General features: G+C 31.4%; 1 protein-coding gene across 1 annotated transcript in view; it reads left to right on the top strand.

Annotated features, from left to right (window-relative positions):
- ZDHHC21 (zDHHC palmitoyltransferase 21) overlaps positions 1-24,405 on the top strand; it is a 70,147-nt gene extending 45,742 nt beyond the window's left edge. Inside the window, exons 8-9 of the mRNA XM_012769643.3 lie at positions 15,707-15,750; positions 16,296-24,405. Coding sequence (XP_012625097.1) covers positions 15,707-15,750; positions 16,296-16,428 — 177 coding nt within the window. The 3' untranslated portion in view covers positions 16,429-24,405. The remainder of the gene's footprint in view (positions 1-15,706; positions 15,751-16,295) is intronic.
- Positions 24,406-25,227: the final 822 nt, after the last annotated feature.

Below are 25,227 nucleotides of genomic sequence, written 5' to 3'. Positions count from 1 at the left end.
TTGATAGCTTTTAATACTTGCATGTTCTCTATTTAGTGAGTATACCATACTTTAATTAATCATTTTCTAATTGATTGACATCTAATGTATTATTGTTTCTTTTTATATTACAAACAACATAACTGTAAACATCTCCTTTTCCTCTTTAAATTATTAATTTAGGGGAAATTCCCAGAAATAGAGTTGCTGGTAGAGCATTTTATTAGTAATTAAATCTTACTTTTGTTTGAATGTATTTATTGATGTGTAAACTAACTTAACAAGTGATTGCCATTGTTTATCTAGGATGCCTGAAAGTCTGATGACAGCTTCTCATTTTATAGTGTTGGATATGTAAAAATCTTGAAATAATGTCAAATCTATTTTTTACATTTTTACATAAGAATATATTTATAGTATTTACCTATTTATTTCCCTTTTTTATCATTACCTACATAGGAATAAGTAGTTTTTTCAGACCATCTAATTGAAACAATTGCATTAAACACATAAAAGTATCATATTAAGTAATAGTACCCTCATAGGTGCCTCTATTTCATGAGTTTCTCATAGGTTAGTTGGAGGCTAGAGAAGTAATTAGATATAAGATTGAAATATACATTACAGTACCAGTCTTTCTTCATAATTAGCCAAATTGAGTCCTTTTGTTATAACAGAAAAGATTTTAAAAATGAGAAAAATTATATTAAGTAAGGGTTAAAAATATAATACACTGCAAAAGATGTAGAGCAAATAGACTTTAGAGCAAATAGACTTCTCTTACATAAATTGGTATAACATTTTCAGGGAATAAATTGTCAATGTCTGTAAAAATTTAAAATGAAGAGCCCTTTTGACCAACCTCTACAAATTTATTTTGTAAGGCTATATATTTGCATGTGTGTAAACATGTATGTTAAAAAGTCTCCAGTATTTTATTATAAACAGACATTTCTCCGATATATTGCAGATTCTGTTCCAGACCACTACAATAAAGCAGCTATCACAACAAAGCAAGTCATGTGAATTTTTTGGTTTCCTAGTGCATATAAAAGTTATGGTTATACAAAAATTTAAAAAATATGCAGAAATATACTTAACTGAGAAAGTGAAACATCTCTACAAGGAGAACTACAAAATACTGATTAAATAAATTGTAGATGACACAAACAAATGGAAAACATCCCATGTTCATGAATTGGAAGAATCAATATTATTAAAATGACCATACTGTCCAAAGCAATATAGAGATTCAGTACAATTACTATCAATATACCAACATCACTTTTCAAAGAATAATCCTAAAATTCATATGGAACCAAAAAAGAGCCCAGATAGCCAAAGCAATCCTAAGCAAAACGAACAAATCTGGAGACTGCCTTTACATTACCTCTCTTCAAATTATACTACAAACCTATAGTAACAAAACAGCATAGTACTGGTATAAAAGTAGACATATAGATCAATGGAACAGAATAGAGAACCCAAAAATAAAGCCATATACCTACAACGAACCGATCTTCAACATAACAGACAAAAATGTACTCTAGGGAAAGGATATCCTATTAAATGGAGCTAGGAAAATTGGATAGCTGTATATAGAATAATGAAGCTGGATCCCTATCTCTCACCATATACAAATATTAACTCAGGATGGATTAAAAACTTACATGTAAGACCTGAAACCATAAAAATTCTAGAATAAAACCTAGGAAAAACTTTTCTGAACTTTGGCCTAGGCAAAGAATTTATGACTAAGACCCCAAAGCAAATACATCAAAAACAAACATAAATATATGGGACTTAATTAAAGTAAAAAATTTCTACACAGCAAAATAAATAATCAATAGAGTAAATAGACAACCTACAGAATGGGAGAAAATATTCACAAAGTATGCATCTGACAAAGGACTGATATCCAGAATCTACAAGGAACTCAAACAAATCAATGAGAAGAAAACAACCCCATTAAAAAGTGGACAAAGACATGAAGATTTTTCAAAAGAAGATATACAAATGCCCCAAAAACATATGAAAAATGTTCAACATCACTAATCGTGAGGTAAAAATGCAAATTAAAACCATGTAAGATATCACCTTACCCCTGTCAGAATGGCTGTTATTAAAAAGTCAAAAAACAATAGATGTTGGCACAGATGTGGTGAAAAGAGAACACTTGAACAATGTTGGTAGAAATGTAAAATAATACAACCTCTATGGAAAACAGCATGGGGATCCTCAAAGAACTAAAAGTAGACCTACCATTTAATCCATCCTTCCCACCACTGGTTATCTGCCCAAAGGAAAAGAAGTTGTTATGTTAGGAAAACACCTGCACTCACTTGTATGTTTATTCGCAGTACAATTCACAATTGCAAAGGTATGGAATCAGTGTAAGTGCCCATCAACCGATGAGTAGATAAAGAAAATGTGGTGTACGTATACCATAGAATACTACTCAGCTACAAAATAAGAATGAAATATTGTCTTTTGCAGCTACTTGGATGGAACTTGGATGGAAGTCATTATCCTAAGTGAAGTAACCCAGGAATGGAAAACCATTAAGTGAGAAAATAGCACATGTTCTTATTTAAAAGAAGGATCTAAGCTATGGCTACTTATGGTTATAAGAGAGGGGTATAAATGACATTGGAAACTCAGAACAGAGAAGGAGAAAGGGAGGAGAGTGAGGGATGAAAAAATTATATGTAGACTACAATGTATACTTTTCAGGTGGTGGGTATACTAAAAGGCCATTCACCACTATATAATACACATATATAACATAAACCACTTGTACCCTCTAAATCTATTGAAATTTTAAAAAAGGAAAAAAAGTTATGTTTATACTATACTGTAGTCCATTAAGTATTAAATAGCATTATGTCTAAAAAACATGTACATACTTTAACAGTATTTTATTGCTAAAAAAATGCTAACCATCAACAGCATGTGCTCACTTCATGTTTTTGTGCCATGTTTTCCTAATTCTCATAATATTTCAAACTTTTAAAATTATTATTACATCTGTGATGGTGATCTAGGATCCGTGATCTTTGATGTTCCCATTGTAATCATTTTGGGGTACCCTGAGCCATGTCTATTTAAAATGGTGGACTTACTCAGTAAATGGTGTGTGTTTTCTGACTGCTACTCCCCCATCTCTCTTCCTTTCCTCAGGCCTCTCTATTCTATGAAACACAACAATATTGAAATTAAGCCAATTATTATAATAACCCTACAGTGGCCTCTAAGTGTTCAAGTGAAATGAAAAGTCACACACCTCTCACTTTTAAATCAAAAGCCAGAAATGATCAAGCTAGTGAGAAAGGCTGTCAAAAGCTGAGATAAGCCAAAATCTAGGTCTCTTGCACCAAACATTTAGCCAAGTTGTATATACAAAGGGAAAGTTCTTGAAGGAAATTAAAAATGCTACTCTGTTGAACACATGAATGGTAAGACACTGAAGCAGTCTTAAGTGCTGATACGGAGAAAGTTACAGTGGTCTGGATAGAAGATCCTACCAGCCACAACATTGCCTTAAGCCAAAGCCTGATTCAGAGCAAGGCCCTAACTCTCAATTCTCTGAAGGCTAAGAGAGGTAAGGAAGCTGCAGAAGAAGAGTTTGAAACTAGCAGAGGTTGGTTCATGATGTTTAAGGTTAAAAGACATCTCCATAACCTGAAAGTGCAAAGTGAAGCTGCAAGCACTTCTGTAGAAGCTGCAAGTTATTCAGAAGATCTGGCTAAGATAACTGATGAAGCTGACTACACTAAACAACATGTAGACGAAACAGCTTTTTAGTGGAAGAAGATGCTATCTAAGATTTTCATGGCTATAGAGGAAAAGTCAATGCTTGGCTTCAGATCTTCAAAGGACAAACTGACTTTCTTGTTAGGGTCTAATGCAGCTGGTGAATAAGTTGAAGCTGTGCTTATTTGCCATTCTGAAAATCCCAGGCCCATTAAGAATTATGCTAAGTCTACTCTGACTGTAGCCTATAAATGGAACAGCAAAGCCTAGATGACAGCACATTGGTTTACAGAATTGTTTGCTGAATATTTTAAGCCCACTGTTGAGACCTACTGCTTAGAAAAAAAGATTCCTTTCAAAATATTATTGCTTTTAACAATGCACCTAGTTACTCAAGAGCTCTAATGGTGATCTACAAGGAGATTAATCTTGTTTTCAAGCCTGCTAACACAACATCCATTCTGCAGCCCATGGATAAAGGAGTCATTTTGATTTTCAAGTCTTATTATTTAAAAAATGCATTTTATAAGACTATAGCTGTCATAGTGATTCCTCTCACGGATTCTTTTTCTGTGTCTGTGGTTTGTTTATAGATCTTTGGAACACTGAGGTTGCCTAAGAATAAACTCAGACAATAGTCCACATAGGTTTTCACAAATATCTGTGTGTCACACAGAGCCTTCAGGAAATTCCCAGTAGAGGCCCTTGGCAAAAAAGCGTTTAGTGAAGTAATTCTAAAAGAAGTACTCTCTTAAAATATATTTATCATCCTATATTTGGCTAACATTTCAAATGCGTCAAAATCTAGGAACGACACCCAAGCCAGTTAATTGGCTAAGTAACTTGAAAACTGGAAAAAATCCACCATTCTAGATGCCATTAAGATTATTCGTGATTCATAGGAGGGGGTCAAAATAGCAACATTGACAGGAGTTTGGAAGAAGTTGAGACCAGTTCTCCTGATTGACTTTGAGGGCCTCAGGCTTCAGTGGAGGAAGTCACTGCAGATGTGGTGGAAATAGCAAGAGAACTAGAATTAAAAGAGTAGCCTGAAGATGTGACTGAATTGCTGCAGTCTTTGCAACAATTGAACAGATGAGGAGTTGCTTCTTATGGATGAGTAGAGAAAGTGTTTTTTGAGATGGAATCTGCTCCTGGTGAAGATGCTGTGAACATTGTTGAAATAATGATAGGGGATTCAAAATATTACATAAACTGAGTTGATAAAGCAGCAGCAGGGTTTGAGGGGACTGACTCTAATTTTGAAAGAAGTTCTTCTGTGGGCAAAATGCTATCAAATAGCATAGCATGCTACAGAGAACTCTTCCGTGAAAGGAAGAGTCAATCAATGAGGCAGCCTTCATTGTTGTCTTTAAGACATTGCCACAGCCCTCCCAGCCTTCAGCAGCCACCACCCTGATCAGTCTGCAACCATCAACATTGAGGCAAAACTCTCCACCTGCAAAAAGATTAAGCTCATTGAAGGTTCACATGATTGTTAGCATTTTTTTAGTGTTAAAGTACTGTTAAATTAAGGTATGTACATTGTTTTTTTTAAGACAATGCTATTTCATACTTCATAGACTATAGTATAAGAATAAGTTTTGTATGGACTGGGAAACCAAAAAATTTGTGTAACTCATTTTGTTGCAATACTTGCTTTATTGTAATGGTCTGGAACCAAACCTGCAATATCTCTGAGGTATGCCTGTAAGTTATGTATTGTTTCTGTTGGTTTTTAAAGGATGAATATGAGGTTCCATTCTGACTCTATTCTCTTCTACCAACATATTACTATAATATTCTCAAATTGCAGAGATTTTTTTTTTGCTGTAATATTGAATAATCTTATATTGTATTAGCATAGGGAGGTTAAGTTCTGATGTGATATTTCTAAAACTGAGTAGTAATCACATTTGTTAAACAATGCTCTCTCTAAAGGTTTCATTTCTTTCTGCATATGTATAGTACCCTCTCAGAACACTGTATTAGATAGGGCTGATGTCTATAGAAATTATATGTCTGTGAAATATTAAAAAAGAATGCAAGTATTAAGGGATGGAAAACAAAAGAGAGAACATATTCTATTTGTTAGTCCAATCTTTAGTCATTTTACTTAATCTTAGATATGAATTCTTCTTAAAATTATGTTAAATTTTAATTCTGTATACCTTGGATTTAATAACAAATCTCAAGCACTATTCTTTTGGATTAAAAAATAATAAAAAGGGTTTCCAGAATATTCCTCTTTACATTGATTTAAGGTTCTTTAACTCTTAATTATTTAAAGTTGTTATGCATTCAGTGTTTAACTTTAAATCTAATGAATTATTAGCATTTAAATAAAATAGTATTTAATATTTTAATTAAAGTTAAAATATAGATTATGCTTACTTTCTTTATAAAATGCATTTGCTGTTTTGTTCTATGATAAAATTAAGATTATCTTCAGAATATTTCACATCTGGACATGTTTTTGTCATAATCTGAATCCATGAATGTCTCTTTATGTTGTAAAAGAAAAGATGAATTTGTCGGGTGGCATGAGAAAGGAAACGAGAGAAAGAATCACAGTGAATTTAATTTTCCATTGAAGTCTTCCTTTTCCCCCACCCTTGTACCCTAAAGATCGTAGAACATTTTGGAAAACCACCAAAGGGGTGTTATATCATTATATAAACTACATAATCGCATAGTTTGGACCTAGACCTATTATACAACAAACAAGCAAAACAAATGCTACCTCTTTTTAGGTTTAGCTTGAGGTTTTGGAGATGCAGCATATCAATTTTTGGTAATTTTTTCCCTTTATTCATTCTTATAATAAAAAAATCATTTCCCCTATATGTAAGAGGAAAAATCACATCTTCCTATTGATAATAGAGGGTAACAGGATAATCATTGCAATGATAATCTGATGTCATTTTAGACCTAGCAAGAGTAGATTATCTGTGACCCAGATAAAATAATTAGAAATTACTTTAACTTAAAAATAGTGGATTTCTAATCTCATTTTCAAGGTTAAAAGATCTCAACAGGACCAGATGTTTCTGTTAAATAGACTCATCCAAAGCCCAGTTCTAAAAGATTACCTTTGATTATTTTTAGATTTAAACAGGATTTAAATACACCTGTTTGTGCATTTTTATTAAAATTAATATTGAAGTTAAAATGTTTTCACAACAATCTCTACTTTTAGGCATTCTTTTTTATTTAGGGGAACAGGTTATTCTAATTATTTTTTAGACTGTTTGACATTTTTTTCTTTTGCTGTTTCCAAATGAAATAGATAGTGATGTTGTTATTCATGTAATTGATGTTGTCAGAATTATTGAGCAGTAGTTCACACATAACCAAGAATAATGTCCACTCTGATGAGCACCAGTACTATGCTGGGCAACTGTATTAGTCATGTTTTCAGTCACTGGGCTTGGAGAGAGTTAATCAAGAAGTGCTGTAACAGCTGGTACAGCACATTCTGGTGAGGTTCTGACAGTGAGCTATTGTGTATCATGACACTGCTTTGACAGTTTATCTAAATTTTATATACAAGCATTTTTGTTTTCTGGGCACTGTGGAGTTTATTTAATAGGGTAAGCTTTTGATGGTGTCTCTGGAGCTTACTGCTTTTCTCAGTTGTGAGGTTGGGGGTAGAGTGAGGAAGATGCATTCAGTTATAATTTTGTAAAAGGCTTAAAATCTCAAAGAAAAAATTAGTGATTTTTGCCTTTGGTCTCATAGGTACTATTGTTGGATTCTATTTGAATTACTAAAAATAGCTTAAAACAAAGCCTTTCAAATTAAAAGGAGAAAATATGTTCTCCCATAAATACTGGGTCATGTTTAACTTGCAAAGTTAATGTTTACCTAAATAAATACAAAAAGAATCACAAATGCAGGAGTGACAATTTTAACTTGGCTATCTTACACAATTAAAAGTATCATAAATGTTCAAAATGTTTAATTAGTTTAAAGGAGATTATCCATTAAGTAGCATTTCACTAATCAATTAGTGGATTTACTTGCTCTTTAATATGTACCCAGAAATGTAGTACTGAGATTATTAATCCTTATAATTAAATTTTGCCTAGTATCCTTCTGAATCAGTGTGGTGTATTAGCAGCATTCAGTACAATATCTATACAAACTGTGTTTGGGCTCTTCAACTCCAAATCAGTGTTGCAGATACAGAAATCATTGCTGATTATGCTGAACCCAGCTCACTTATACTTCTATGAAGAGAGCTCTCTATAGTGTATTTTGTTTTCCTTTCTGAATAACATTTTTGTTTAATAAAAAAAGTATTTCTAATATAGTATTTCTAATTATAATATTATGTGAAATATTGTCTTAGTAGCTTTTAAAACCATGAAAAATCATTAAAACTTGAAGTGTCACTTCTTTTTTATATGCTTTTGATGTCATATACTAATATAGGACATGACGTTTTTAAAATTTTGGATACACTATAGAAATTTATAGTAACTAGGTTCCCCCTAGTCAAGGCATTAGTTTAAATACCAAGTTACATTTCATAGTAATATAAAAATATTCTTTTTATAAAAGAATTATCACAATTATTGCTATCATCAAAATTACGTGTAGAATTGGATTGCTCTTTAGTATAAACCATGTTTCTTGGCAAAAGTGTATTTATATTATATAATTTCTCATTGTTCAGTGTAATAAACAGCTTGGAAGTATTTCTGATAAAATTAAAAGTAATTAAAAACAATTTATATCTGTTTGCATAATTTCTTTCAGTAGAATAGTACATTTTAATTATCTTAAAGCATGACTAAGTGCTTGAGTGATTAAATAGAGGCTTTTTAATTTTTTTTTTCAGTAAGGAAGCTAAACATTTAGGAGTTTTCCTTGTATTTGCAATTTTCCCCAGACGTTCATTTTATTATCTCATGATCTGAGTCCACATGAATATTTAATCTGACTTTAAAACATTGTGGAATTGAGCAAAGCAGTGAATCTTATAGTTCAATTGTGATTGTTGCCACAATGATTCATATACTTCTTTCTGTCATGTTCTATTGATATATTATTAGTCCCTAAATCCCAACCAAAGGGGCACATTAAATGCCCATTTTACTTCTACCAATAACCAAAAATCTTATCAAAAGTATAATTTTGGTGTTAAAAATGTAAGAGTGGTTGAATTTGAGTGTTGATTGTAAACATAATTTTTCAGCTATTTCAAATATTCTAGTTAGTGTAAGATTTATTTATTCAATACATTATTGTGTATAATTATCCTCTTTGGCTTCCTCTATGTATTCCTATGTAGTTATTTCTTGTATACTTAAGTACTTTTACTAGACTGAAAACTCTTTGATGCTAAGGACTGTGTCATAGTAGATACTTAGGAAATTTTTGATGGATGGATAACTGAGTAAATGAATCATGGTTTATGTATTTAGGAATTGTTTTTTCAACTGGATTATAAGCTCCTAGAGGGCATAGGATTTTATATGTGTAGTCACACATAGTCACTATCATTTTATCTTTCATTATAAGAACTACTTTTTGTTTGTTTAAACAAAATTTTGAAGTTACATTCTGATGTAATCAAGATGTTATATATCTTCAAGACCTCTTAGAAAGTGTTTAGTATGTAATATCAATTAAAAGCTAGCATTATCATTTCTTGAAGAGTTATTAGGGGATTTAACATATATTAGCTCAATTAATAAAGGTTAACAAAATCCTATTAGGTAAGCATTATTATTTGGAAATTGAGGTGTAGAGTTTTAAATTTTTCTTTAAGTTATACAGTGAGAAAGTGGCTTGATAAAGAGAAGTGTGGGAATTATTTTGGAAAGAGATTTTCGGTGGCTGCAAGTGTAAGATCTGCTGCTCTCTCTCTTTGGTTCCATGGTTGATTAAATATTTCTGTGAACTTAGGTCACTAATAAAAGAGCTTGCTGGTCTTCTGATGGAAATGATAGTTAAAGAACCATTCATTTCAAATGTGGAAAAGTATGAGTTCTGACTTCAAAGGAGAGAGTGCTAAGATTAAGAGGATACTTTTCTCTTTGGATTGCAAAAAAAACCCAAAAACACCTGGAAATAAGGAATCATGCTGTTCCTGTCCATGCCAAATTAGTGCTGCTAGGTGCTATGGAAAAATTTAAATTCAGAGTTAAGTGAGCTGCTGTTCATATATGGGTGAGAGGTGCTAAGAAGTCAAATGAAACTCTTTCTTAGAATTAGTAGAAATTAATAATGGATAAAACAGGTATATAATCTCTAATTGTGAAAAACTTTCTTGAATAGTGTATTATAAATTATTTTTTACCTCTAATTGACACACAATAATTGTCCATACCTTTGGGGTACAATGTGATATTTCAATACATGTATACATTGTGTAATGATCAAATCAGGGTAATTAGCATATTCATTACTTCAACCATTTATCCTTTCTTTGTGGTAGAAACATTCAGAATGTTCTCTTCTAGCTATTTTGAGATATACAATACCTTATTGTTGACTATAGTCACCCTGCTGTGCAATAGGACACCACAACTTATTCTTCCTTTCTAATTGTAACTTTGTACCCATTGACCAACCTCTTCCCATCCTCCACTCTTCATTACCCTCCCCAGTCTCTGGTATCCACTACTTTTATGAGATCAGTTTTTTTTTAGATTCCACATAGAAGTAAGAACATTTGATATTTGTCTTTCTGTTTCTGGCTTATTTCATATAATATAATGTCCTCCAGGTTCATCTGTGTTATTGTAAATGACAGGATTTCATTCTTTTTTATGATTGAATTGTATTCCATTGTGTGTCTATACCACATTTTCTTTATCCATCTGTTGTTGGACACTTAGGTTGTCTGTTGTGAATAGTGCTGCAATAAACATGGGAGTACTACATACTGATTTCATTTCCTTTAGATATATAGTTGTCCTTCAGTATCCACAGAGAATTGATTTTTGGACCCTCTGCAGATACCAAAATACACTGATGCTCATGTCTCTTACATTAAATGGCATAGTATTTGCATATAACCTATATACAACCTCCTCCACACTTTAAATCACCTATAGAATATTTGTAATAACTAATATAATATAAATGTTATATAATCAGTTTCTATACTATATTTTGTATAATTTTAATTAAAAAAAATTTTTTTTCCTGAATATTTCCTATCCATAGTTGGTTGAATCTATGGATGTAGAACCCATGGATATGGAGTGTCAACCATATATGCAGTACTTGGATTGCTGGATCATATAGTAGTTCTATTTTAATTTTTTGAGGAACCTCCATACTGTTTTCCATAATGGCTATGCTAATTTACATTTCCACCAACAGTAAGGGTTTCCTTTTCTCCACATGCTTACCAATGCTTATCTTTTGTCTTTTTGATAATAGCCATTCTAACTGGAGTGAGGTGATATCTCATTGTGGTTTTGATTTGCATTTCTTTGTTGATGAATGATGTTGAGTATTTTTTTATATATACCTGTTGGCCATTTGTAGGTCTTCTTTGAAGAAAATGTCTATGTCTATTAAGGTCTTTATTCATTTTTTTAAATCAGATTATTTGTTCTCTTGCTATTAAGTTGTTTGAGTTCCTTATATATTCTGGATGTTAACCCTTTGTTAGATATATAATTTGCAAATATTTTCTCCCATTTCTATAGGTTGTCTCTTTACTCTGCTGATTGTTTCATTTGCTGTGCAGAAGATTTTTAGTTTGATATAATTCCATTTACCTATTTTTTGCTTTTGTTGCCTTTGCTTTTGATGTCTTATCCAAAAAATCCTTGCGTGGTCCAATGTTATGAAGCATTTTCTTTTGTTTTCTTCTAGTAGTTTTATAGGTTAAGGTCTTACATTTAAGTCTTTCATCCATTTTGAGTAGATTTTTGTACTGAATAGTGTTTTAAACTGTAGATTAAATTAACATAGAGTCATTGAATTAGGTAGCTATGTTCAGCAGAGTTAGAAGCATCGAAAGGACCTGTAATAAGACTAAAAACTGCAATCATTGAAGTTAGATTGAACTGTCTTTGAGGAGTCTAGTGGAATATTCCTTTATCAGGTCTTCAGTTTGGCAGGTCTAGTAACTCCATTTGAAATTGTTTCTAGGGTTTATCAGGCCCAGAAGCAAATGGATCTTACTTCCAGACTCAAAAGAGATAGTTGTAACAGATTGATTGTTTATTCCCTTATGCATGATTGTCAGGTGTGCCAAAGGACTCTTGAGCACATTCTTTCTCCTCTATGACAACATATGTGGCAAAGAGTGTTGCTTGGTAAAAATGAGCTCAAAGCAGAATGAGTTAGTTAGATGGATTGTATCATCAAGCTATTGCTGCCAAGAAGACTGGGTTCTCAGGTCTGTTAACAGGAAACCTCTGGTGATAAATTCTTGCTTTTTATTCTCCCACCCTTTTTTCTTTTTAGATATCAGCCAATAAATACTCCTCTCTCCCTTTCTGTTAAGAACTTCCCCATGCCCATTCCATCAAAATCTTTTTTTTTTTTTTTTTTTTTTTTTTTTTTGAGACAGAGTCTCACTTTGTTGCCCAGGCTAGAGTGAGTGCCGTGGCGTCAGCCTGGCTCACAGCAACCTCAATCTCCTGGGCTCAGCGATCCTACTGGCTCAGCCTCCCGAGTAGCTGGGACTACAGGCACGCGCCACCATGCCCAGCTAATTTTTTGTATATATATTTTTAGTTGGTCAATTAATTTATTTCTATTTTTGGTAGAGACGGGGTCTCGCTCAGGCTGGTTTCGAACTCCTGACCTTGAGCAATCCGCCCGCCTCAGCCTCCCAAAGTGCTAGGATTACAGGCGTGAGCCACCACGCCCGGCTCAAAATCTTATTATTAGAATACAGTTTATTTTTTAAATAGTTGAACATTGTTTAGATTGAGCCTGAAAGATAATTTCTTAGGGTAAGATCAGCCATCAGGAGAAAAGAAAGTATTAGCTGATAAAATAGGTAGGGCTTATACTTCTATAAGTCATGCTGTTTTTAATTTATACTTAAACTTCTAGTTTTTAAAATAGTGAAGCATTCTCATATATCTTACAGTTATGCAGACTGATGAAAGTCTTAGATATGTATTTTGATCATTTGACTATAATGAAGATATAGATATTTCTCTAGCAATAAGATATCTTAATTATAGACAACCTACAGTAAAAACTTGTTATGATTCCTGGAAAAGTATATTTTTCTGAAGAGCTAAGTTTTACATATAACTAAGAACTTATAAATTATATTTATACTCCTTGAGGGTAGCAGTTGGTCCTTTCTTGATGAGCATTAAAAGTTTTCATTTTTTTGTAGTGAATGAAATTATCTGCACCAAAATATTTTAATTATTTTTAGAGTATTCTGTAAAAAAAATCCATATTTTATGCTTTTTAAAACAAAACAAAGTAGGTATATTGAACTTAATTTGGCACTTGGGAATAGCTTGTGGTTTTCAGTATTCCTGGCAGTAGTGACCTCTTTCTTCTTCTAGTATGTCGTTTTTTGTCCTGCTTGTGAATGTGATTAACATGATAACTTGTGTTGTGCTGAGTTTGTTGTATAAGTGCCAATGCAAAAATTGAATAACATGTTTGACCACTCAAATACAAATTGTACTTTTTTCTTATGTCAGTATTCTGGATAGCTGAGTTTCAGAGAGATGAACGTTTGCCATTTCTAGAGAAAAAAATAGTCTATTTTGGCCAGCCTCACAAATTCTGTTCAGAAATGATAGTAAACATCACTTCCTTTAACTACTTTGGTTCCAGCGTTGACTATAGTCAATAGCCACAGATGAACGCGCACAGCGACTTTAGTCGACAGCCGTGAAATGAAGGTGCACAGCCGACCCTCGACTTTAGCTGACAGCCATGATATGACTTTTCTAATTTTTCATTTATCAAAATAAAATTGTGAACATTTAAAAATAATGCAATGAAAACATATATGTATACGTTACCTATTCTGATTTACATTACAAGTAAAGCTACCTGTAAAGTAAAACAAGCTTTCAAGCTTTCCTCATCACACAAGAACAAAACAGATTCGTCGTCAATGCACAGCACAAACTATTGTGCGGACCATGAGTGCCAGCTATGGGCAAGGTTTTGCGGCCGGTGAGTGCCATACCGAAGTGGTTAAAAGAATATCCATCTGCTTATGGTCATTTAATAGGTAGTACTCTAGGTATTTCCTAAATCCGATTCTAGAACAGTGTCAAAAACCTTGAAAATAAAAGCTTTTTCCATGCTAAATATAAATCTGAAATCTTTAAAGTTGATTCTTTTAATACCACAAATAAATTTCTCAAGGTTATAAACAAGTTATAAATTTCTACAGAGTAAAAGTTTCCCTTAATATTATCTAGTGGTAATAGTCTGACTTTGCAATTGCCTTTCTTATCCTAAATAGGTTTAAGTTTTTAAGTGTCATCCATGACTGTGATTTTAGGCAATTCAATACTTTTCCTAATAGCACATCTTGACTTCTATTCCATCTTTTTTTGTTTGTTTGTTTTTTGTACTTTTGCACAAGCTGTTCTAATTGCTTTGGAACAACCTGTCACTATCAGACTGTAAGAAACTGTTAAAAGTGACTTCATTCACTTCATTTACAGATGTGGAACTACAGGCTCAAGTTTCCTCTAAGTCTCTAATCAATATTCTCATGTGTTTGTAGACTGTTTTCATAAACTAAAACATTGTTTTGAGGAAATTATGCAACAGAGCTGAGAAATGTTAATTATAAATAGAATTGTCATTGGATACCATGAATTTCACAGCATGCTAGGAAAACTAATGTAAATAGAACATGTAACTAATCTATAATTTCTTTACAAATTCCTGGAAAATCTATAAATGAAACTCTGTTATTGGTTGCTAGTCATCTAAAAAATAGATGTGTTTTCCCTTATGTGGGCTAGCTATAGTTATTCAGCTATTCATAATGAGCATTTAATATGAGCTATTCATATAACATCTCTAAATAGAGTTTTTAAAAGTAAAGGTGCTGTTTATTAGCATCACTGGAAAAACCTACAGACAAGTAAGTTCTTGGGGTTTGAATTGCAGCCACAAGTATTTGCATGAATAGTAATGCTAATGCTTAATAATAGCATAGTATACCTTCTATCATTTGTGAGCAAGCTATTAAGGTGAAGTGAAGGGATAGGAAGAAGAAAACTTCTCTTTTGTATATTTGATAGAATATATTCTTTTGTACTGCTTGAAAGTATATTTAAAAATATAAATGTATATCTAAAAATAAGATTGTATTATTTGTGTTTTGAATTTTTGGATATTACTTATTATAACAGTTTGTCAATCTAAATCAGTATTTCTAGAAGCTATCTTCTGTTTATTGAATTGTTTTTCTTATAGAAAACATACAGTTAAGAAATTGTAGTATTATGAAAAGAATGATTTCTTTTATTGAAAAAAGAACAATAATCATTTAACTTTAGTTTTCAGAGCAATAGAGGTTATAATATGGCAAATGTATAGATTGCCTTGTTGAATTTTGTTGTTCATAGAAATCCAGAACCAGTAGCATTCTCTCAGCAGTTTTCTATTCATTAGCATCTTTCATGCCATTTTTGTATTTATTTTTTAATGCATATTCACTGACAGTTGAATTGAAAATAGATACTAGACTTTAAAAGAATTGCTGAGAAATCATGTGTAATAAAAGGTTATATTTGAATGAAGTGATACTTTCAAACTTTTTGTTATGTTTTGTATTTGAATAATTTTGAGGGGCATAATGTAATGTCAATTCTTTTTTCCAAGGGAATTCTAGCAATTTATGTAGATAATTTACAATTCTTAATACTCATATATAAACTGTTAAATCTTCAAAATATTCTTTGCATAGGATTTAAAACATCATAAAATAGATATAAAATAAAGACTTGATAACTTTGTTACATCTGAGTATGATTTTTTTTATTTTTAATAGGATACAACATCTATTGAAAAGATGTCAAACTGTTGTGAAGAAATGTAAGTATAAAAGTGAAGTGCATAGTATTATTTAAAAATGGAAACAACTGGACATTATTTCAGAAATATGTGCATGTAGTGGAAATATAAAATAATGATGACTTTTTCTTGGCTCCTTATCTGAAGCCTGAGCTAAACAAGCATACCCCAGTCTTACAGTAGGGGTCTTCCAGCCATGGTAGTTTTCGAACAAAATAAGTACTGATCATTCTTATTCCTTGTCTAACTAAAGTAAGTTAAATTATTTGTCCTGAAAGTACATCAAAAGAGATTTGCTACTGTGTTGTTGACACACATTCTGTTAATCCTGAGATTCTCCTCTGCTTCAAAAGTTGCCCTAGGTTGATTGACGACACAGATACAATATCTGCTATCCAGAGTTAAAACTCAGCTGCATGCCATAATGAAAGAAAAGCTGTATTTGTGATGCTGGGACACAATTCATCAGAGTCCAGTAATGGATCCCCAGCCAACCTGTATTGTTTTAGCTGACTGAAGTGCACCATGGGAGTGCTGTCTTTCACTAATAATGCTGTCTTCTGTAGATCGAGGCCCCGAAAGCCATGGCAGCAGACCTTCTCAGAAGTTTTTGGCACTCGTTGGAAGATCCTGTGGTTCATTCCTTTCAGGCAGAGGCAACCACTGCGAGTTCCCTACCACTTTGCCAATCACGTCTAAACAGATGGATGGTGGGCACAGATGGGTCCTCCATGCTGGAAATGCGTTACAGGTTTTATGATAATAGAACTATGACAGTCTTCAAGTCAATTAAAATCCACCCACCAATCTTAGGCATCATAATGTGCCCCAGGCTTTATTTTAATAGTGATCTTGATCCTGTTGTGGGACTCATACAAGATGTATATTTAAGTTTTAAAGCATGTTTACTTTCAAATTAGCTTTCCACAGGGATTTCTTTAAATGCTTTTGTAATTAAACTCAAAAGGCAGTGATTGGGATGAAATAATTGTACATAATTTCTTTTAGTACTGACAATGTTACAGATTTTAATTTGTGGGAAATTTCAGATGTTTATTTAAAATTTTCACTTTTAAGCAGTACTAACCAAGTCTGAATTTAATTCTTCAAGTTTTACAAAAATTGATACACCTTCTTATATATATGTAAATTTTACTTTTCAAATACATTTTAAAATACTTAATATTTCCTTTTATTATATGTGCTGCAAGATTTTTAAAAATGCAGCAGCATAGGAGTGAACAACAATAAAAGGGCACTGTTTTCTTAGGAGTAGCTTTCTGATGTTTTCTTCTTTTCTCTTCACCAAAACCAGAATTAAAACACTGCTAAAATAAAACACCAACTACCTACTTTCTTATAAAAGAAACATTAAAAATTTTTTCCACATTAATTTTCCCATTTTTTTCTCTTTACTGTTATAATTATTGATTGTTATTAGAATATTTGTTCCTAGGAGAATTTGTGACTGGTGGGCATGTATTTCTATTTTACCCTAAGATGTTAATGAGCAAAATGGGTAGAGAATTTGCAATAATTCCACAGTTACTTTTTCTAGTGAAGTTGTATTAGAATGCCTATGTTTTTAAAATGCTAGTATAACTAGATAATATATAATGTACAGTATAAAGAGGAATACTGTGCTTTTGAAAAAAATATATACTTTTTACTTTTATTTATCTACTAGTAGATCTAAAATTATACACTAAAGGTTTATATATAATAGATATTGGCCAACTCATAGTGAAATTTTATTTATAAGCAGCTCCTACTAAAAATAAGTCACTAATTTTTATGTACTTGTAATCACCCAAATTGAAATTAAATTTTAATTGGCCAGCTATAATTTGCATCAAGAGACCTTTTTATTAGTAGCTAATGTTAGAAAATGACCTTAAAATAAGAAAATATAATGATCTATATTTATCATTAGCCTTATACAAATTTAAATTGTTAATAGTGATATTCTCCTGGAAAGCATAGACCATTTGTATGAAAAGACATTTAGTATGCTTTGAAAAAAGTCAGCTTTTAATTTTTTTCCATTAGAAAACTGCAAAACCCATATATACTTTTAAAACATTTATGTGCTCACATTCCTTCCCTTGAAGAGAAGATGGAAAGAGTCTACTGTTCTTGAACCATATTAATGTTTTCCTTTTAGTTAGTTTTGAAAGTGAGGAATCATACCTGGAAAATAATAAAGCAGAAGGTTACCATTGTCAGCCAATTGGCTACAGTGTGGTTAGTTATTTCAAAAATTGTAAATATCTTATAGAATATGCTGAAGTAATAGAATAAGCTCTTCTCAGAGATGTTAATATCATGTTTTTCATATTCTAATTATAATTCTAATATTTATTACTTAAAAACTTAGAAGTGGCAGATGAACATATTTATTGGTACTGAAAGAGACATAGTAAATTTAATATAAGAAATATATTTATAAAGCTTAATGAAACACAAAATTAGTATGTTCATGTCAGGCAAATGGGTTGGATTTTGTGCAAGCTAATTGACCAAATTTGGCCTGGTGACAGACTATTATAACAAAGTAATGGATAGATAATGTGGGTAGATAGATATCAGTTGAATGCCTTATGTTGTGTACATTCCTTTCAAATAAAGACCTTGAAAAAAGAGCAGAGCCAAGTGAAGACCCCCTAAAGAGCTTTGTGGCCATATATACACATCATGTGGTGGCAGTAGCTATGCTGAAAGGTATTAGGAGGTCTCATTCCCACTTTGAAGATTAGTGTTTTTGTTTTTCTTGGATTTACCACCACTAGGGCACATTCTCTTCCCTTCTTTCTCTTTACCCTCCTGGTCCTGATTCCTCTGTACCTAATTCCTCTAAGTTATTGGACTACAAACTAATACACTGGAAAAGCATATGCTTATTTTGTTTAAATGGCAGAAATGCTACATATCAATATATTTATATAAGAATCTATATTAAAGTATATCTATATATACTTATGTGGTAAGTTTCAGTATTCCCAAGTTAGCAAACCTAACCCTACTGTGGGTTTTGTACTTCCTGTTAGATTACTAGAGAGAAACCAACTGGCAGTTTCCTAGGGATTGCGAAAACTCTGGTGTTCTTTCTGCGCCCTCTTTTGGCTAATTGACGTAATTATACTGACTCTACAAATGTACTAGCCCTTAAGTAAATACTATAGCCAAATTCTGAACATGTCAGAGGTATAAACTTAGGGGAAATATATGTAAAAAAATGTAAAATTTTATGAAAATGAACATGTCACTGTTTATGGTATTTCTAGTTCATAATAATGTGCTATTTCATTTATGAATTTTCTCATATTTTTTGCTATCAATCACTAATTTATATCAGATCAAGATAAACTACTATAAGCCATTTCAGGTATTTTATTTTAAACTTTATTTTGACAAATCAGTTCCTTAGAATTAGAAAAACTGTTACTTTAGAATTATCAATTTATTACAAAACACAGAAATTTACTGTTGCAATGGCAACCAAGTATCTTATGTGTTTTAATGAATATCTAAAAAAAATGTGTTTAGCTTTTTTATCTCAGTTTGGAATGATTTTTTAAATTGGCTCTATTGCCTTAAAAGAACAAATAATTCTTTCTGTACCTTTCCTTTTCTTTGTTCTTTTTTAACTTTTTGACCAGAGTTATATCTGTAGCTTTAGTAACCAATTTATTGTATACTCTGGATAACCATTTAAGTAACTAAATTACTGATGTAATCTATATGTTGGACTGAAGCATTTCTTTATAAATGTTCCACTTAATTTTAATCAAAATGTTAAGAAAACTAAAGGATATTTTTTATCAGTGAAGTCATTTATTTGGCTTCTGCAAATGTAAGGTTTTTACCTAAGTACCATAAATTACGATTCCTGAACAATCGTATTTGTTGTTGTTTTCCACAAACAAAAATGTATATGGGCTTAGTATAGACTCAAGATTGTAGGCAAAAAGACTGAGTTCATAATATCCCAAACAGTAGGCATTCAGTTAAAGAGCTGTTGGTACTTTATAACCCAGACTTACAGTTTACAAATATTAAGTTAGCTGATGTTCCATTATAATAAAAATACCATTTTGCTGAAGAGTTGTATTAAAAATATTTGTGGTTAACCTAAAAGATGGCTATTAAAATCGTAGTTAACATATTATTAACCTCTTTTTCAGAAGAAAGCAGTTTATTTTTAATAGTAATGAAGTAGACAACATAAGATACATAAAGTTTAATGTAAAAACTGAGTTAAAACTTCCGTCAGAATTAAGATTAAAATTGGTGCATTTTTGCTAATGTATACAAGTATTTTTCTCTAAGGGTGGTGGCTAATTATAACTATTCTTTATCCGGCTTTCAAGTGACTTCCATGCAAGTTACTAGTTGGAGATATGTTTAGCTCAAAAGGGCATATTAATTTTGAATGCTAATCATGAAAACTTAAGCTAGGATAACACTTTCAACCAGGAAGTATAAACTAATTTAGATTATGGCCACAAAATTTTCTGTGTGCTAGATCATGAGGCAGTTTGTTCTTACATGTATTGCTATAAAATTACTATGTGTCCAGCTCTGGTTTACTATGGCATTATATTCATTAACAGAGCTGCTAGCCTCTTGCTGGACTTTTCTCTAGTCTCTGACTACTTCTCTTATACTTCATGTATCAATAGATTACCTAGCTCAAGTTTATTAACATGTAATTAACTTCATTAAATAAGCTTTTGACATGACCTCTAATATACATAGATATACCTAGAATCTAATTGATAAAGTTTACATGTACAAACATTAAGTAGTTTACTAATAGGTACAAGTATTAGATTTTTCACCTAGTTCTACTACTATTGCTTTAAAAAATATAAGTATTGGCAAGTGTAGTTAATAAGTCATGTATGTTTAGTAGGTTCTACTTGCTAGTATTATTAACCGTATAATTAACTAATGAATGAGTGTATTATTTAGTACCCACATTTGTTACCTTCTATTCTAGAAATAATCCTCAAAATTTATAAATTACAGTTTCATTATATTCTCTATTTAGCCATTCTCAATTGAATTCTAGAATATTCCATAGTAGAATGTGAGAAGGTATTAGAATCAACTTGCTTAAAGTATTTTGAACCAATGTTGTTATTCTATATATCAATTAATATTTAGCATTTCTGCTAACTTTGGGATGATGATGGTTTAATTTCAGGAAAGTCTCTTTTCCCTGACTTCTTTCATTATCATTGTGCAGTTTTTAACAACAAAACTTATTACATTTTTGTCTGTTCTTCAGATGTTTTGATTCTAATTTGAAACGGAAATAACAATGGTATTTAAAATTTTTAAGTCAATGATGTTACTCATATTTTCCATTATCATTATATTTTTTTCTCTTTTTTTTTCTTTTTTTTTTTTATTTTTTTGTTAACCAGAACATGTGGACATTATCATTATATTTTTATTATTATGTTATTTCCCCTTTGTCCACCAAAGAGGACAGGTACAAATGAGTAGTGAGTAGCCAAAAACTTACTAAAGTGGAGAGAAGGCTAGATGGCACATGAATAATCAGCATCTCAGCAACAGAGCTGACTGAATACAGTTTCTATGATGTCAGAAAATCTCATTGCTATAATCATTTTAGCTTTATCTCTTTTGATACCATTTTACCAGAAGAGTTGTTAATGCATGCAAGTGTTTAGTTTGAGTTAATTAATCTAAAGAATTTATATTGGTATTTCTCTTTAGCCAGTCATATGCCTTTCAGAAATTATTTAAAATTTTAAATATCATAATTGTGTAGTATATGTTAACATCAAGTATTAAGAATAATGTGAAAAATGCAGCTATTTAATGTGAGAGGAGAAAAGAATAGGTTGCCAAAAGTTTGAAAAAACTGGGACCTTTTCTGGAAGTCTGTTATTGGAAGAAAGGATACTAAGTGTTAATAGAAAAATGTGTCACCAGAGGAAAAAATCAACAACTTTTATATAAGAGTGGCTATCATTTAACTTTTAGGATATTTTGGAGTTCTTGGTATCTTGAAGGTCTTCATTTTTATTGGCATTTTGAATACCTGTAATGTAATGTAGTGCTTACCACAGTTTAACACTCTTACCTTTTTGGTATTGATAGCTTTATACATAAACAAAGATGTGGACAAAATAGCAGCAACAAAAGTTGTGAGTTTTTTTGTCACTTTGCTTGCCTGTTGACTAAATGCCGGATTTAATTATTTGTTAACTAATAATTAACTAAAGAGAAAGCTTGTCTTCATATTGCAAGCTCTGTGTTCTTGCCACTGTGCATTGGATGATATTTTAACCTACTGGTGCCTGAAGTTAGTGTTTTACAACCTCAACAACTAAAACATCCTGGTGCTATTTACTTTAGAGTGACATTTTTAATTCCTGTACCAAAGAGTTAATTTTCTTTTTGGTTGACTGAGAGTTTTCTTCTCACATCTTTGTGTTTATAAAGTTGAATCTAATGTTATGAAGAACAGTTTGATTAACAGATCTTAGTTTTGCATGCTGCTGCCTCACCTTAATGGGTTTTAAATGTCTCTCATTTGGGACTTTTTTTTAGTTAGGTTAGTATGAATTTTAATTTTGTATTTTAATATAGCTTGGCTACTTTTAAAGGTAGTTTAATAGGCTTAAGTTACAAAAGATAATTCAAGTACTTTTTGCAAGTTTTTTGTTTTTTTATTTCTGCAACAATGAATAAAAAATGATAACTAAGAAGTCTACCTTTATTTCTATAAATGAACTATATACCTTATTGGGCACTTTTAATGAATATTGAAACAGAATGCTTAAATGAAGGGTTATGTGTCCATTCTGATTTCCAATCAAGAATTCAGCATGTGTGTGTGTGTGTGTATGTGTATGTGTGTGTGTGTATAATCCTTAGTGGCTTTACAGAATGGTACTGCTATTTGTCTATTTTGCAAATAAAAAGTAAAATGAAAGAACACTTATTAAATATGTGTGTTCTTTAAATGTATACATACACACATACACACACACACACATACATATATGTATACATACACTTTCCCAAGAGGAAATGCATATATACCTTGACTTAAGCAAAACTGCTAATAGAATATTGAACTTTACAAAAAAAAGTCTGGATATTGTTACTCACTTTACATAAAAAGTCAGAATAAGATTATTTTAAAAACTAATTTTGCTTAGTGGTTCATTTTACAAAAATGGAGAAAAGCATCCTTTAAATGTACTTGTAATTTAAAACACTCTTTAAATATAATATCTAAATGTAATACTGCTATGTATACTATTCTAGTTCTCTATTTTTTCCCTCTAAGCTCTAAAAACACTCATTTAGTGTCTTTAAAACTGCAGCTGAAATGGTTAATCATTCTGGCAAGAAGGTAGCAGTGTGTATGTATTGGAAAAGTAGACAATCACATTTGAAAATGTTTTGCATTATTTTCAATCAGCTAAAATCAGTCTTTTGCTGAATGTAGATACGATATATGGTTTTGCAGTGAATTCTGAATGGAAAAAAAGAATCAAGTCTGCAACTTGATATGGCTTCAGATGATTGGAATGATATTTAGAAATCCAGATGAACATATTAGAGGTGAAAGCAAAATTTGTTTGAAAGCAAAATGGAATGGGATGAAGCAACATTATGTCTCTCCCTAATCTGTCAACAATTATTCCCTAGACTGTGTTGCCACTGTATTGATTCTGAGTAATTTGGCTTGTTTATGCATGATTCAAATTAATGTGGCTAAATGCTGTAATTTTTCAAGTTATTGGGTAGTAGAGAATTCACCACTATTTGCTGTCTCCCAGATATGAATATTAAAAAGAAAAAACACTTTAGCATACATAAGAATAAAGCAACTAAATGATGCAAAAGGAAAAATTTCTGCCACAGTCAGAGATATTCAGACAAGTGAGTTGCAATTCTAACATAGTGGGACAAAGATAGGCTCTTGGGAGGACAGAGCGCACATGGATCATGCAGTATGAGCTCGTTATATGTCTGGAATTAGTCTTTTTTTTTTTTTTATCTGACTGGCAAGTTTAATGAACAAGAAAAATCTGTGTTATTTTGAGGCTCCTAAAATTTTGTCAACCTCAAATTATGTCTAGCATTAGATCCCTAAAATAAAAGACTTAATAGTGGTATGTTCCAAGTTCCATAGGAAGATCCTGTTTTTAAATTTGTCAGGCATTTTTTCGTTCAGTGCATATCATGTGTAAATGTAAGTGCTATTTTCCTGTATTGTCTACTAGCTTACCTTGTCTGTTCTCTGAAGAGAAATGTAAAGAAAATCTTCACTTACATTTCTAGTGCTAATGATAATAAGGAAAATAATAGTTGAGAGAAGTAAGAATAGGTTGAGAAGAGGGAGTAAAATGTGTGAAAATGACTGGTGGGAACCATGTAGCTGAGATATACTTGTTTAAATGAAAAGTCTACACTAGTTCTTAAAACAAAAAACAAACCATGTATCTACCTTAAGAATGATGTTGTTATTTTTAATTTATTTTAGTGATTTAGTTTTATCCATGTAATATTTCTGTTTTCTTTGCAGATTGTTTTTAATTTAAATTGTGGATTTTTACTTCTCTTGAAATGTATTATGTACTGTATTTTTAGAAATCTTATTTTTAAATAAATATTTTTCAAAAACATGGGACTGCTTTTCTCCCCCTACCTCTCTATTTGTTAAAATCAACCCAAATTCTAGATCTTAGCATACCATTGTGATAGGCCACTCTTTTTAGTTTTATACAATTTGGATGATTATTCATAAATAGTAGTAGCCTTAGGATATTATTCTACCATAATTACTAAATTAATTAAGTATTCAAGAAGAATTAGGTATAAATGCTAGAGTTGAAATTGACATTCTTAGTTAAACATTTATCTTAGATATAACCCAGATGACTAGATTCAATTGCCCAATTTATTTAACATTTATAGTGCATTGAGAAATAATTTACAGACAGTAAAATGCAGAGACTTTAAGTTTACATTAAGGCACTATTTTAGATCTAGGAATATTGACTTCATGCCTTTACTTTTATGAAGTTACATTCTAAGATTATTTAGTAGCTTTTTGTTGACAAGTGCTAAGTGCTAAACTAAGTGCTTTCCTTGTATATATAAGAAGTCACAAAGGAGAAGTGTAAAAATTGGTGAGTATGATGAATTGGTGAAAATATTGTCAGTTCTGAAACGACAAATCAACAAGTAGGCCTTAGAAACAGTGAAGGAGTAGAAACTGATCTGAGATTGAAAGATAGGAGCATAACTTTATTTTTAAAATTCTTTATTTTTTATTACCATGAAAGTAATTTTGATAAATATTCTAGATTAACAGATAAATGATCTGGTAGATTTGCAAATACAGCTATAAATTTTGCTGCATTTGGTAAATCAAAGCAAGTTATTACCTTCTGACATTTCCAAGGATTGTACAATTTTAATCTTGTTTCCTTTGCAGCTTTT

This window comes from Microcebus murinus, chromosome 12 (genome assembly GCF_040939455.1).
Source record: "Microcebus murinus isolate Inina chromosome 12, M.murinus_Inina_mat1.0, whole genome shotgun sequence".
Lineage (NCBI taxonomy): Eukaryota > Metazoa > Chordata > Mammalia > Primates > Cheirogaleidae > Microcebus > Microcebus murinus.
This window is presented reverse-complemented; position numbering and strand designations above follow the sequence as displayed.